Source organism: Molothrus ater, chromosome 2 (assembly GCF_012460135.2).
Source record: "Molothrus ater isolate BHLD 08-10-18 breed brown headed cowbird chromosome 2, BPBGC_Mater_1.1, whole genome shotgun sequence".
Classification (NCBI taxonomy): domain Eukaryota; kingdom Metazoa; phylum Chordata; class Aves; order Passeriformes; family Icteridae; genus Molothrus; species Molothrus ater.
In genome coordinates this window covers 33,254,249-33,268,936 of record NC_050479.2, presented here as the reverse complement: position 1 = coordinate 33,268,936, position 14,688 = coordinate 33,254,249, and the positions used below count along the sequence as shown (strand labels likewise).

The 14,688-nt window shown below is 38.5% G+C and overlaps 1 protein-coding gene across 1 annotated transcript in view; it reads left to right on the top strand.

Moving 5' to 3' along the window:
• OCA2 (OCA2 melanosomal transmembrane protein) overlaps positions 1 to 9,581 on the top strand; it is a 158,744-nt gene extending 149,163 nt beyond the window's left edge. The window contains exon 23 of the mRNA XM_036384263.2: positions 8,981 to 9,581. Coding sequence (XP_036240156.1) covers positions 8,981 to 9,068 — 88 coding nt within the window. The 3' untranslated portion in view covers positions 9,069 to 9,581. The remainder of the gene's footprint in view (positions 1 to 8,980) is intronic.
• Positions 9,582 to 14,688: the final 5,107 nt, after the last annotated feature.

Below are 14,688 nucleotides of genomic sequence, written 5' to 3'. Positions count from 1 at the left end.
CATAAAATACAGAAACTGTAACTGCAAATATTGCAAAACCCATTTCAACAGTCCTAATGCATTCATTTTTGCACAGTGAACCTCACTAGTTTTGTATAAATCTATCTCATTAGTAGAATATTTGTATCAGAATCATTCAAACAATTCATGAGAACAAGTGCTGTCAGACAAGATGTACTTCATTGATTTTCTCTTCTAGCTGGCCATGATGATTTTAATCTTCTTAAGCTCAGACTCACAACCACACCTCATTACCCAGATGTGTGGAAGAGAAATAAGTATAGCTTTCCCAAGAAGCTGAACTAATTACATATATTTGCATTTCCTAGACTTTAGAATGGCATGAAGATTTCATAACCAGAAGCCGCAAATTGAGGATAAAATTTGTTTTGGGGTCTGCCTAAAAGATTTGGAGAGCAAATACATTGCTAATATGTGATGATAGATCCAAGGGTGACATGAAGTCACAAAAAGCACTAACAGATTATCTTGAATGCCGCGCTTTATCATGGCATGTTGAGCTTCTTTACTAGGATATGAACTGGTCTGTCTATAGATAAGACCTTCCCCTAATATTCATAGAAACTTGGAATCCTTTAGCTATTAAAAGACCCTGAACATTATCAAGTCCAACCGTTACTCTAACGCTTCAGAGTCACCTTCAGGGATGGTGACTCCACACTTCCCTGAGCAGCCTGTTCCGATGCCTAACTACCCTTTCAGTGAAGAAATTGTTCTGAACATCCAACCTAAACTTTCCCTGGCAAAACTTGAGGCTGTTTCATCTTGCCCTATCACTGGTTGCCCAGAAGAGACCAACTGACACCTTGCTACAACCTCCTTTCAGGTAGCAGTTAAGCAATAAGGTCACCCCTGAGCCTCCTCTTCTCCAAGCTAGACAACTCCAGCTTCCTCAGCCGCTCCTCACAGGACTTAGCTCCAGCCCCTTCCCCAGCTCTGTTTCTCTGGATAAAATCCAGCTCCTCAATGTCTTTCTTGTGAAACTGAGGGGCCCAAAATGAACACAGCACTTGAGGTGTGGCCTCATCAGCACACGGGCACAATTATGCTCCTAGTCCTGCTGGCCACACGATTTCTGATACAGGCCAAGATGCCATTGGCTTTCTTGGTCACCTGGACACAATTTGGTTCATGTTCAGTGGCTGTTGACCAGCCACTAGGGTAGATTTTCCATAGGGTAGATTTCCAGCCACTCTTTCCCAAACCTGTAGCACTGAATGGGGTTGTTTGACCAAAGTGCATTATGTGCATCTAGGTGGATCCACACAGACAAATTTATCTGTATTATGCTGGTCTTTATGAGAAAAATATTACCCCTAGTTCTGTGTGTTCAGGTCTTTTTCTGTACTTGAGATTTTGCTCTTGCCTGGCTGTCTGCAGGATTTCACCTTTTTCTATTGGAATAGTATATTTATTTTTAAAAGAAAAATGAGATACCCTTGTCATCTAACAATTGTCTTGCTGATTTTTAAATTATCAATTACAGTATCTTTTTTACTAGAAGTGATGTGTTTTCCAATTTTTTTCATGATTTTTCTTACTGGCTACTAACTTACCATATCTGAATAGGCTTTGGATAAGTATCAGAGTCACTTATTCTGACAGTCCTGTATTGAATCTCAGTTGCACCACAGAGACCTAGACAGAGACTACAACAAATATTGTATTAACAGTCATTTGAAACTGCCAGGTGGAGCTGGCAGACCAACTACTCTCTCAGAATTAAAGTCTGAAATTTTTCTTTCTGTAATCAGAATTTTGAAAGGCCAAGGAAAGGCCTGTTGCTTGTTCTGCATATAACTCTGCATATACTATAGAGCCAAACACCTCTAGGAGAATATTCTAGATAGAACTTTTCTATTTTCTCACTCAGGATCTGATTTTCCCTATCTTAAGTTTACTCCAGGCAGTAATTCTATGGAAAATCTTGGCATAGATTCAAACAGACAGAATATAATGAGAAATTGTTAAAAATTTAACAATTGATGATGAATATAGAATTATAGGTTTTGTTCTGTATTTTAAATTTCACAGAAATTCCTATGTATGGTAACTAGTAGGTAACTACACTGTAATTTTTATGTAATTTCAGACTATATGAAATTTTCAATAGTTTAATGTTAACTTAATGATCACTTGCTGTTTTAGCCACCTGTTTTCTGAGCTACAACAGGTGTCTAGATTTGAAGGGGTCATAGGTATATGATAAACATTTTGAATATGTTTTCTTTAAGCTGATAGGAAAGTCCATACGTTCCTTTCAGGTAAGCTGGATCAGTATATCAAAGACTAGCAATGATGGAACGGTTGATACAACTGAAATGATAGGGCACTCAGAAGGTAGTCTGCATGGATAGAAAGGGAAAGAAGAAATAGGATGAATCTTGTGGTTATATCCTTTTGTTGAAAAGAAAATTACTTTGCAAATTGAATTATGACATTTCATTAAAATGTATAACTTTCCTTTTGTTCAGAACTAACCTTATATATGTCCTAAGCATGCTCACACCTGAGTCTCTTTTTTGGGGCTGCTTTCAGAGACTTTTAGATCTTCTTTTAAGAATGAGTTTGTATTTATCAGAATTCCAGAGCAAAACACTGCAGAAAGTGAGAGACGGTCCAAGATTGAGAAGAATTCTGCCCTCTGTTCTTCATTAAATATTTTCTGATGAGATGTCCATCTTCAGGTGTGCAGATAATGCCTACTTATCCTGTGTTGAATAACAGAGAAACAAATAAAAGTCTGAGAATTACAGAGTGGTTGAGGTTGGAAGGGACCTCTGGGAGTCTCTCTCAAGCAGGGCCACCTAGATCCTATTTCCCTGGCCCATATCCATATGACTTTTGAATACCTCCAAGGATGGAGACTTCACAATCTCCCTGGGCAACCTGTGTCAGTGCTTGGTCACCAACACAGTAAAAAAAAAGCATTTCCTGATGTTCAGACAGAATGTCCTGTGTTTCATTTTGTGCTGTCTCTGGTCCTTTCCCTGGGCATCACTGGGGAAGGCCTGGTGCTGTGCTCTTTACACAATCCCCTCAAAAACTTATACACATTGATGAGTTCCCCTCTGAGCCTTCTCTTCTCCAGGCTGCACAGCCCCAGCCCTCAGGCCATTCCTTGTATTATTGATCTTCCAGTCCTGTAATCATTGTAGCCCTTCACTGGACTCTCTCCATTATGTCCATGTCTCTTTAACTGGGAAGGCCAAAACTGGATCCAGCACTCCAGGTGTAACCTCAGCAGTGCTGAATAGAGGAAAAGGATCACCTCTCTTGACCTGCTGCTAATATTTTCTTAATGCATCCCAAGATACCATTAGTCTTCCTTGTTGCAAAGACAAGTTCATGGTTCATGTTCAATTAGTGTCCACCATCTGTCCAGGCCCTGTCTGTTTCTGCAAAAGCTGAGGTTATAACTTCTGTAAAACCTGTGGCATGAAACTGATACAAATTGAGAAAAACTAAAATTTTAAGTGTGATGAAACTCTACCAGTTGAATTTAAATTTTGCATTAAATTGCAAATACAAGTAGAAGTTAGCTTTAACTCTTTTTTAACTCTTACCCCTGTTTACCACCAGTCTGCCAGTGGTTTGGTCTTGGGCGATTTCTGCTGTTGCTTTTCCACTGAAGGTTCCTTGGTTCTTAGGAGACATGCTCCTTCCACAGATTTCCCCAAGGATGCACAGACTGTGCAAGTTATGAACTGTCAATGAAGGTAGTGCATGTAGGCAAGGTTTTAATGCACAAGAACGTCTTGTATTTTGTGTCCCAAATCAAGCAGAACAGGGCAATGAACCTGGGTCTTATACATGCTGGATCCTACTGGCTCTTGAAGCATTGCAAAATAGAGCTGCAAAGTAAAGTAGGACACCAGTTTGTGCAAGAAAACTCAATTCTAACCCCAAAGGCTTCACTATTATTATTTAGCAAATAATATTGGATAAACTTATAACCTAAGAAAACTGTAATATTCACTTCCATAGAAACTTATTAAAAATGGATTTTATTCCTAGAATAATCATACAGTGGTTTTCTTTTTTCCAAGTAAATACAGGGCCAGAAATCTTGCAGTGAGACAGAATTAGAAATATCTAGGTCATTTTCAGCAAAAAGGTTAACTTCTCTTGCTAGTTTTATGCCCACAGTTGACTTCTAATACATATTTCACACTTACCTCCACAGAGTTTCATTTTGTTCATTTCAAATCCTCATTTTGATTTGCTAAGAAAGAATATGCTGAATTCTTTTCTCCACAGAGTCTGACATCTCTCCCACACTGGGACAATTTGCAAGCTTTTCGTTATTGGCTCGCTGAAGTTATTAATAAGTAAAACTTTGCCCAAGACAGGTCCCTGGGGCTCTCACTTGAAACATTCTCACTACCTCACACTGAGCTAACATCTGTTTTTCGTGTATATTTAGGCTGGGCAATTTCATTTAGATGGGAATTTTCCATGTAAGCCTCTAATATGAAGAGGAGGAGAGGAAAAAGGGGGTGACTGCTGAATCCTGCCATCCTTCCCTGTAGCATTGTGTTTTTTAATTGTAATGCATTTCTAGCAGTCAGTTTTGCAATCTTTCTTACTTAGTACTGTTATAGCATATTTTATTCTTGATGGATTGTTCCTTTCCCCTGTGTTATTGGGTTTGCCCTGGCTGTTCATCTCTCCAAAGATCTGCCCCTCCGTTCCCTCTTCCTCCTCCTATTGAGTGTCAATCCCTCCCCAAGCCTGCTTCTTTCTCGAGAAACTTCCCTATCAATCTTGTGTCCTTGGAAACCCCACTGGTTTGTTTAAAGTATTCTCCTCCCCTGCAGTCTCTTATCAGTTTAAACATTGCATTCCCTACCTTGTGTTCCACCCCCAATTTCTCCCAGTTGGTCTAAGATTGTATCCTTCCCTGAGACCTCCTTCCCTTTATAATCTGATGTATGCAGTTGAGTTTGCCCTTTCTGTCACTGAACCTCCGGGAATAACCTTCTTTGGAAGCCATACAGAGAGTGTCACCCTGATCCTTGTCCCTACCCTCGGCACAGTCTGCAGTCCACCTGAGCCGTAGAGCTGCCATGCCCTGTAGCTGCACCCCGGATCGAGCAGCTTTCTGGGGGCAGCCCACCTGTGCTGTTGGTGCCGGGAGATGGTTGGAATAATCCGGCGCCGCGGCACTTCCCTTTCTTGTATCTGACCTTGCTTCCTCTCTGCAGTGGTAAACCCTCCCTCAGCTGGCTGCAGAGCACCAAGATGCACTTTTTGAACCATGCAGGCTTCTGTGTATATCCCTGTCTGCAGAGAGGAAGAGACAAGGAAAGGGCAGTGCAGGATGCAAAAATGTATTTTTATGCAAATATGATCATTAGTGTTTCTTATGAGTCTGAAGCTTTAGAACACAAAAGGTTTTGAAAACTTCTAAACTCCACTGATCCTTTTCCCTGGAGAGGAGCGAAAGAATGTCATGGTCCTTTTTGATTCCAAGGGGTATGCTGGAAACGAGAGTGGCTGAAAGTAATTTTCACATTGTTTAATATGCATTCTTGGACCTAATATACTAAAGAAAACATTTGTAACCATACATTGTGTCATATGTCGCCTGGGACAGGAACTTTTTGTTCCTTGGGGGAGAGCAATGGGTAGTGTAAATAGCATGATCCCATGAAACTCAAGGACTCTATTAACTCTGCAGTAACTAATACTTACTGCTTTTTTCTCTTCTTGCTCTGGTACACAAATTCCACGTTGAATTTGATCCAATTACATTAGTGCTCAGGCCAGTGAGCCTGAAATTCAGACCTTAAGTTGTGGGATAATTGCCCATGCAATGAGAATAACAGCTTTGTAATTGTGCCCTGTGCAAGCATCCACACTATGTGCAATGAGGTTCCTCCCCAGGCCGGCTGCTTCTGCCTCCAGCTACACATTTGACTGGCACTGTGACAGTGGTGGTGTCATCCCAATTCCTGTTTGTGGCCCTGTATAATTAATCCATTTTCTTGCATGTGCCTCCTCCAAGTTTGAACAAACCTTTTTGTTCTGTTTTCAGTGGTCAAGTAGCCCTTGAATTTTTTTGGATCCTTTCTTCCCCTTGCCAGTCTTCACAAAGGCATCATATTGCCATTCATTGCTGAGCTACTGTGCATTCTCCAGGGAGGTTTGTTAGGTGGCATTAATACAGACTAAGATCTGCTCTGTCTCCATACCTCCCAGTGCCAGCTCATTGCTTGCCAAGTGTGAGGTCAGGAGATCTATGTTTTCTGTCAAACAGCAGCTGCTGCTCTTGAGAGTGCTGCAGCAATCTCCAGCTCACTAGCCTGTCATGGAGATAGAGCCACAGGGGGCATTCATTAAATATACTAAAGGATGTAGTAGGGAGTTTTAGCTAACCTATTTTATTCCTATAGCCATTGCTGGGGTTGCTTTTTTTTGTCCCATCAGGACACTTTTGTCTAAGTGAGATTAGGCAATGCCATAGATCAGATTGGCTGACAGAAGAATGGAAAGGGTCTGCAAAACAGCTGGCTAGCCAGGAAACTGATTAATTTATTTATTTTTTGGGGTTCTTTTTCCTAAAATATCTCCAGTAGAAGCATTAGCTCTTTTATTTTACAATATAATCAGCTTGATCATACTTTAGTGATGGAAGAGTGATTCAGCCCTTTCAAGAAACAAGTCATTCAAAAGCAAGGATCTGACCAGTTGGATTGGAAAACAAATAACAATTCTCTGCAGTATATTTATGCATGTTCATAGATGCATAGAAACAAACCCCTTCCACTTCCCAAAAAATCCTTCAAATGCATTTCAGACTTTTCAGGAAATATTTGAAAGCTGTGGCAATGCTCTAACCCTTTCTAGCAATCTTTTGTACCTTTCTCCATTCACCTCTTGGATTCAGCTGGCCCTTCTCTCTAATCTCATTTTTTTTCCCAAGTCAAATGGCAACTTAACATCAATGCTTTCAGAGCCAGAAGAGCAATAATGATGCCCGATGCCAAAATGGCAGAAAAAGCCAGCTCACCAGGTCCAAACCCCTAGAGGGATGAAGAAGAAAGCCTCTGGAGCCAGGCATGGTGGTAACTGTCCTTCTGAGGCAGATCTTGCAGGCAATATTGGGTGATGGACACAGGGACACTTCTTGTACACAAGGAGCCAGGCCAACTTCTTCAGAGGGGTGTCAAGGACACAGAAATGAGATCATCTGTCAGTCTGACAGTCTTCTCTTTGGACATTTTCTGTCTTGCAGGGATTTCCTTTTCATCTCTTGGATTGAATCTATTTCTGTAGGTGTGTGAGATGAGCACACTTCCATACTGGGATGAGTGACCATGAAGCTGCCATTATGGACAAACTTGCTCTTTCCTAAATAATTCCAACATATTTTTTAGAGTGCTTGTGTTCATTAATTTCCCAGCTATTCTACAAACTTTATATGCTAGAGCTGATTATTTTTGTGTTTGCAGTGGCCTTCACTGCTGGTAGAATTCCTTTCTCAGAAACTCAAACCAATGACTGTTAAAGGCACTTCTGATCTGCTGGTCACATCTATGCCTCTGCCAGTCAGCTTTCCAGAGAAACAGCTATGGAAGAAACATCTCATGAGGATCTCATGAGTTCAGGGTAATGTTGCAGCTGCAGGTAGAAGCAGATGGTAATGAGCAATTGAGAAGTTTAGTTTTCATTTTATGCAAGGGCTTCCTAGCCTGAAGAAGTGGGGGCCACATTTAATGCCCCAAGATATCTCTTCTATCTGTAGCTTGCTAAAGGAAGGAGTTGCTCATTCAACCAAGCTCAGAGAACAATGTCCTCCTGTCCCCTACAAAATGGTCATCTCCTAGTGTTCTATCAGTAATGGCAGAGGGGAAAAGGCTTGAGTAACTTCCTAAGGGCAAAGCAAGGCAAAAGGGCAGAATTAATATACCCACATGTGTAAATTAGTCTTAGTTCAAGAAAAAGAATTAATAAAATGCTGAACTTCAGACAACATTGCTGTGCTTTTCTGAGTTTTATGAAAACTCTCGTCTGAATCTGGTAAAAGAAAGTGTATAAGGGTATCATTTGTGGCATGATCATATCTCTGTTCTCCTTGTGATTTTAGTAACATGAAATAAATTAGTGTGATCACAGCAGTGTTTTTTCACAGACTCCTGGTATCATACAAAAATGCTTTTGAGTTTCAGAAAAGTTCTTTTTCACATATCTTAAAGACCTGCAGATTTAGCCATCAGGACTTGGCCAACTCCACAACATCCTTTTCACTTGTCTGTCTCTGCTCTCTGTATTTGTCAGTCTAAATAGGCGTATCAAATCTGGGTGTTGTCAGAAAATATTTTCCTGTGGTGAAAAAAAATTAGTTTTTTGGGTAGAGCAGCAAGGTTTTAGTAATTTTACAAGTGCCTGGGGTTTATTTCCAACAGTCTGTTAATACTCAAGTCTATTAGACATGGTGAGAGGTATGAAAGAGGAGTGCTAGCTCTATGTGACTCAGACCAACAGGGAAACAATTTAATGGGTTTGATCCAATATTGTGTTACAAAGTTCCATACCAGGATCACACACCCTAATCTGAAGGGATGCACGCTTGAAAGTAATTTCTAATGCTGCATAATTTGTAAGAATTGTTATTTTACCTGTATAATTGCATGTTGTGTGCACAGAAAAAAACCTGAAAAAGGCCAAAAGAGCAAAGCATGCAAGATTCTGAGACAATGTAAATTGAAACAGATGTTCTGAAACCAATGAAACTATGTGAATTTTGACCTTGTATCTCTAAGGTTCGAAGTAGAAAGGTGAGCTTGAGTACGATACTGTTATATGCTCAGAACATCTCTGCTTTTGGTATTGCTATAAACATATTTTTCACTCGGAATGTGTCAGATAATTCAAACTATCCTTTTTGTAAATTGGTTGGAGAACAAACTATAGTATCCTTATTAATCTTTGCTTTATTTTATTGTTGTTCCAGGTTAGGTTTCCCCATGATGATCGTGTCCTGTACCATTGGGATGTGCTATCTTCTTGTTGCTCATGTTTTAGTAGGTTGGAACTCATAGTTATTTATACTTTCAAGAGTGAGATAAGCTTTCCCTTTTGTTTAGCTTATATCAGAATGTTAAGAACACATATGAAAGGAAAAAGATGTGTAAAATCCCAACATATGGTATCAATCAAAATGATTGTTGGCATAAACATCAGATGTGGTCATTCTTAACCTTTTGTTTATGAACAATATGGAGAATTAGACAATCAAAATTAAAAGAATCCATATATTTCATTATGAATGCAATTAGTGTGCCGATAAAAAGGAACCATCTCAAGGGAATATGCTGTGCCTGAAAGTTTGTCTTGACACAATCTGAGTATAGTCACAGATGAAAAACTCATTCACAATAGCAGATGTTCAGTAATTTCTTTTTAGGGCTTCATTTTTCTTTGTCAATATATTTAGCTATTTGTATGAAAGTAATTAACATTCAAGTTGTAATAATGGAAAGTTAAGCAGAATATCTGTACACTTCGAAGGATGTATCATTATCTACATTAAAAATAAACACATGTCCTGGAAATGTGCTGTGGAAGGAATTATTATTTTGGAAGCAGGATTGTATTGCCCAGAGGCTTTGTTTTTTATTTTAAAGTTCCTAAACAATGTTATGCTACTTCTACTTTTTTTTTTCTTAAAATAAACCAATGTCACTCTTGTTACAAAAGGACAAACATAAATAGTGATAAAGCATCAGACATCTTCCCTTTAATCATTAATTCACTTTTGTGAAGGAGTACTCTGAGTATTTCAATAGGTTAATACACTACATGGAAGAATAAGCTCATACTGTGGCTTTGATTTCCTTATCTCTGGTGATAATATTTTAAACCACATATATTGTTTTATATAATTGGCTGCCACAACAGGTCAGAATTGTCTTTATGAGTATTAAGTCCTGTGAGGTACTCAAGAGCTCAATTCCAAATCTTCCAAAATCTTGGTGGATTTGGCCTGAATTAACGGTGGGTGTGTTTTACTGAGTCAGAAAAATTGGCAACCTGGTGAGTGCAACCCACCAGGTGGACGAGGCTGAATTACAGGAAGTCAGTAGAGATGATCAAATGTGGCTTTTGAGAAAGAAGCAGTATTTCCCCCACCAAAGTGAGGAGATGTGAGATTAATCATGCATCCTGTTTGACTCATATATAGGTTGTATCCTTCACAAGGTTTGTTTCAAATGGGAACTGTTAAGAGGCCAATGGAAATGAGGCACAGCACCCACTCAAGGGTGGGTAACCTTGAGGTAACCAGGTAAGTGAGAAAGAAGCAGTATTTCCCCTTCCAAAGTGAGGAGTTGTGAGATTAATTATGCATCCTGTTTTACTCATATATAGGTTGTATCCCTCACCAGGTTTGTTTTAAATGGGAAATGTTAAGAGGCCAAATGGGGCACAGCACCCACTCTAAGCAAGGGCTGCCACCTCTCCTAGCAGGTTCAGTGATAGCAGAGAAAAGTGTGTGGAGCCAGAGGGGAAGAGCTGTCTCCACTGATTCCAGGCCTCTCACCAAGATACCCATCCCCACCCATGCTCGGCCCCCAGATCAGTGAGAACTCCTGTGATGGAGCTGAATTTTGCAACACTGTTGAGAAACCTTGAGGTTGTGCCAACAGTGACCACCTGCGGAAAAGATCTCCCAGAACCAGCATAACTTCTGTGTCCTTTTATAGATATAAAACAAAACAAAACCAAAAAAATCCCACCAAACCTCTGTGATGTCTGGATCAGAACAAAACAGAACAGAACAAAGAATAAATGATGACTCTGAAAGACACTCCTTCATGCAGTTTTTCTGCAACTGAATTTGGCCTGTCTTACTCTAAATGCAAAGAGTAGTTTACTATGTAATAACTTGTAATAACTGAAATTCTGTTTCGATTAAACAAACATTTATTTTAATCACCTCAACATTGATCTCTGGTTAAAAATAGTCACAGAGTATTGTATAACCCTCAATATTTCTCACAATGGGGCAATATTGGTGCAGTCATTGATTGCACAAGAACTGTTGTATTAAGCCCTAGAAAATGCAAAATCAGCTTCTGCTAAAAACGACATTTAAAGTTTTGGTTTTTTTCTTTTCTGTTACATTAAAACCCAGTTTGCATGTATGAATATAAAAATGAGACTATGGTCACACAAAACAGTGTGCTAATTATTTTTAATTGTGCTTTTTAAGAATAAAAAATTAACTAAAACCATATGCTACTTTTGAACCCTTGAAACTTTCCTGCAAATTCTGACCAAACTGTGCTAATAATGCAATCACACTAGCTGGTACAAAAATGCATTTTGCACTTACAGTCTGCTGGAAGGAGGAAAACAGAAATGCAGCAAATGCTATCCACTTATTCATGTCAGCAAATACTTCTGAACACTTTGGTGCAAGAGAGATCTCACTGCCTTCAAAAGTGCCACATCAACAGGACTCAAATGGGATTTTCTTTCTGCTATGTAACTTGTCCTGTGGAAAGAAGACAAGTAATGCACAGGGAGTACAAAATCATGTTGATAACAACACTTTTAGGCAACTGAACTTGAGTTTAGTCTGCTTCAAGGAATTTTTTTTGATGGCATATTGTTTTGCTGAGGATTTTCTTAATATAAACTGACTTTCCTTCCTTCAACAGTCTTTTATCTTCTTTTGCACAGCCAAGAGCTCAGTAAGACCTTAAATGAAAAAGCAAATTGTAAAAATAAAATAAAATTATCTGTTTACACAGAGCTTTATGTGAGTGTAATGAAAGTTACCCAGGTGCTTCAGATAATTTCAAGGTAATGAAGTACACTTTTCATTGCCTTCCATTACAGTTATCAATGTAATCTGCACATCAAAAGGGCACAATTACAGCGGCTACATCCTAGACAAAACCAGTGTGCAGGATTCCATAAAAATGGATCAGATCTGAAGAGTGGGTGGAGGTTATTTTTCCAGTGAAATTCTCTCTAAATAATTTAATAAAATATTAGTTAAGAAATAAATAATGTACAAGTGTATTATCTTTAGCATGCTTGTGGCTGTGACATATAGTAAATATAAAGATGTGATTCTCTGAGGTCTACTTGCCCTTTCTGAGCTGTGTAAAATGCAATAAGATAGCAACATATGAATTACAGCACTACCAGACAAAGTAAGCCATGCTGAGTAAAAGAAACCATCTCCAGTAGATAAGCAAGCCAATCACTGAAAGCAAGGAAAGAATCAGGGAAATACTAGAGCTTCACCAAATAGTGAGCTGTGTAGCAAACACCAACACTGAGAGTGGCCAAGGGTCTTCTCAGCCCAGCATCTGCCCTAGCAATTGGCTTAGCAGCTGCCTCTTTCAAATAGCAGAGCAAATATAAAACTGCATTCTCTGTGACCCAAAGTTTCTTAAATGCTAGACAGCACCTTAATTAATTACAGACATTGGACTGTCCTTCCACAAACTTATCCAGCTCCTTGCTGAACCTGTGTGATTTCAACTGTCCCAACAGTTGAATAGTTTATCAACAGATAAACTATACACTGTGGGAGGGCGATTCCAGATGTTGGCTTTGTCCTTTGCTCATTTATTTTTATGACACTTCTCTCCCAATTCCTTTGCCAAGTTTTTTGGTTGAGGAGGGGTAACACATAGCCATCTTTTTTTCTGAATCATGATTCTAAAGATCTATTTTCAATCTGATGTCTATTTTCAATCTGGACATCATAGTCTCTTTGTTCAGTTGCCATAAGGAAATGGTCACATATCTTTGCTCATCCCCTTTTCCACCTTCCAAAGTTTCACTATGGACTTTTTGAGTTGAAAAGGTGAGAAGTATCAATGCTAGCCAAGACACCATGGATTTATACAGCAGCCTTCTCATTTCTTCTGATTTTCCATTTTATTCCTAATAATTGTTAAGACCCCTTCTTGGACTATATTGGCAAGACTGTATTGACAACTGAGGAATATATTTTTATAGAAGAACATCTTACAATAACAAGCAGCATTTCCTGAGCCACAATTTTTAGCTCACATTGTTTAGCATGTCAATTAAGGTCAATTTTACTTTACAACTGTCCACAGTGAATAGAACAATTTTTCCCAGTTGTTTGCTCTTGTTAGGGCTTTTCGTAATTCTTTACTATTAATTGTATTCTTCTGAATAACCCTTAGACTTCCACATTTAACCTTTTACTTTAAACTCTAGACCATTTAAAAATATTTTGACCATTGCAGAACCAACCTTACTCCCTCTAGAGCTTCATGGAAGGGTCATACCCCTTATATTGTGGTAGTTTAATATTTTTGAGAGCTGCTGGACTGGATATATTTAATCTCTATAGTAACTACAGGTCAAATAAAAATGACTTGAAAAACTGGAAATGTTTTCTTCTGTGGCACAGTGAGTTTATGAACACCTTGCTAGCGAGATGTTACTGAGGTAACAAAAACGGTTTCTCAATTCTATTAGAATAATAGAACTAAACTGTAGAATTTAGAAACAGCCAACTGTCTTGAGAAAGATATTTTGATTTATTCTTTGAGGAATATGCCAAGTACAGATCACAGTTATAAAAGGAAACTTGCCTAATTGCAGAGATTGTTTCACAGCTACTCATAAAACTTATTTGAGAGCATGCTAAAGTTTCTGGTACCATGTCTTCATTAACACTAAGTCTAGGCCCAGAAAGCAATTGTGATTTTCTTAATAGAAGTTGAAATAAAGTGTGTTATTTCTAAGACACCAAATTTAAAAGGAATAGTAAGAAACGAAAATGGCTTGACCACCAAGGAAGAGAAAGGTCTCATCTAAAAAGTCAAATATTATTTACAAAGTATTTGCAAAAATTGTCTTCAGACAACTGGCACTGCAGACTTCCTCCAATGACTCAGCATGATTTTAGATCTAGTACATGGGAACAGGTCCAGGAATCAAAGGCTTTGATTTCCTGCTGTGCTGCTGGCTTTCTTTGTAACTTTTCATAGTCAATGGATTTGCTCACATATTTGTTTCCTCATTGTATCCAGATTTCTGAAGTGCTTACTAAACACACATTTTCTATATGGATGCTTTCAATTTTGCTAAAGAAATAAATAATATTGAACACATAGCAAAATATGCAGTTATATGCAAACACAATCTATTGTTTTAGATACTAATAAAAATGTGGAAACATCAGTGTAACAGCTATCAGATTGTTATTCCCTACATTTACCCACATTACAGAATTCATAGGTTTCAAACAGCAGAAAATCAGTGGCACCTGAAGTAGACCAAAAATAAATATACTAAGCATAAGCCTCTGTGTTTGTTCCAATGGGATTCCAGGAAAATTATTGGGAACCAAATAAAAAAAAAAGAAATAGCTGAAGCATTAAATATTTCTGAAGTGAATTTATGATAGGAAATCCTAGCAATTCAGAATAAGTGCTTATCAGAGCAGATGAAGCCAGCATGTTAAGATCTGAGCAATTTATTAAGGACAACTGAAAATCAACAGGTGTTGGTGATTTATTGAGAGAAGGATTAAAATATTTCTCCATAGATCTCTAAAGGGAGAGGATGAGAGAGAAACCTTTCTTCACACATTTCTTATTAGGGGGAATATTATAGGATTACTGACATCCTGGAGCTACTCAAAATAATAAAAAGCAAAAG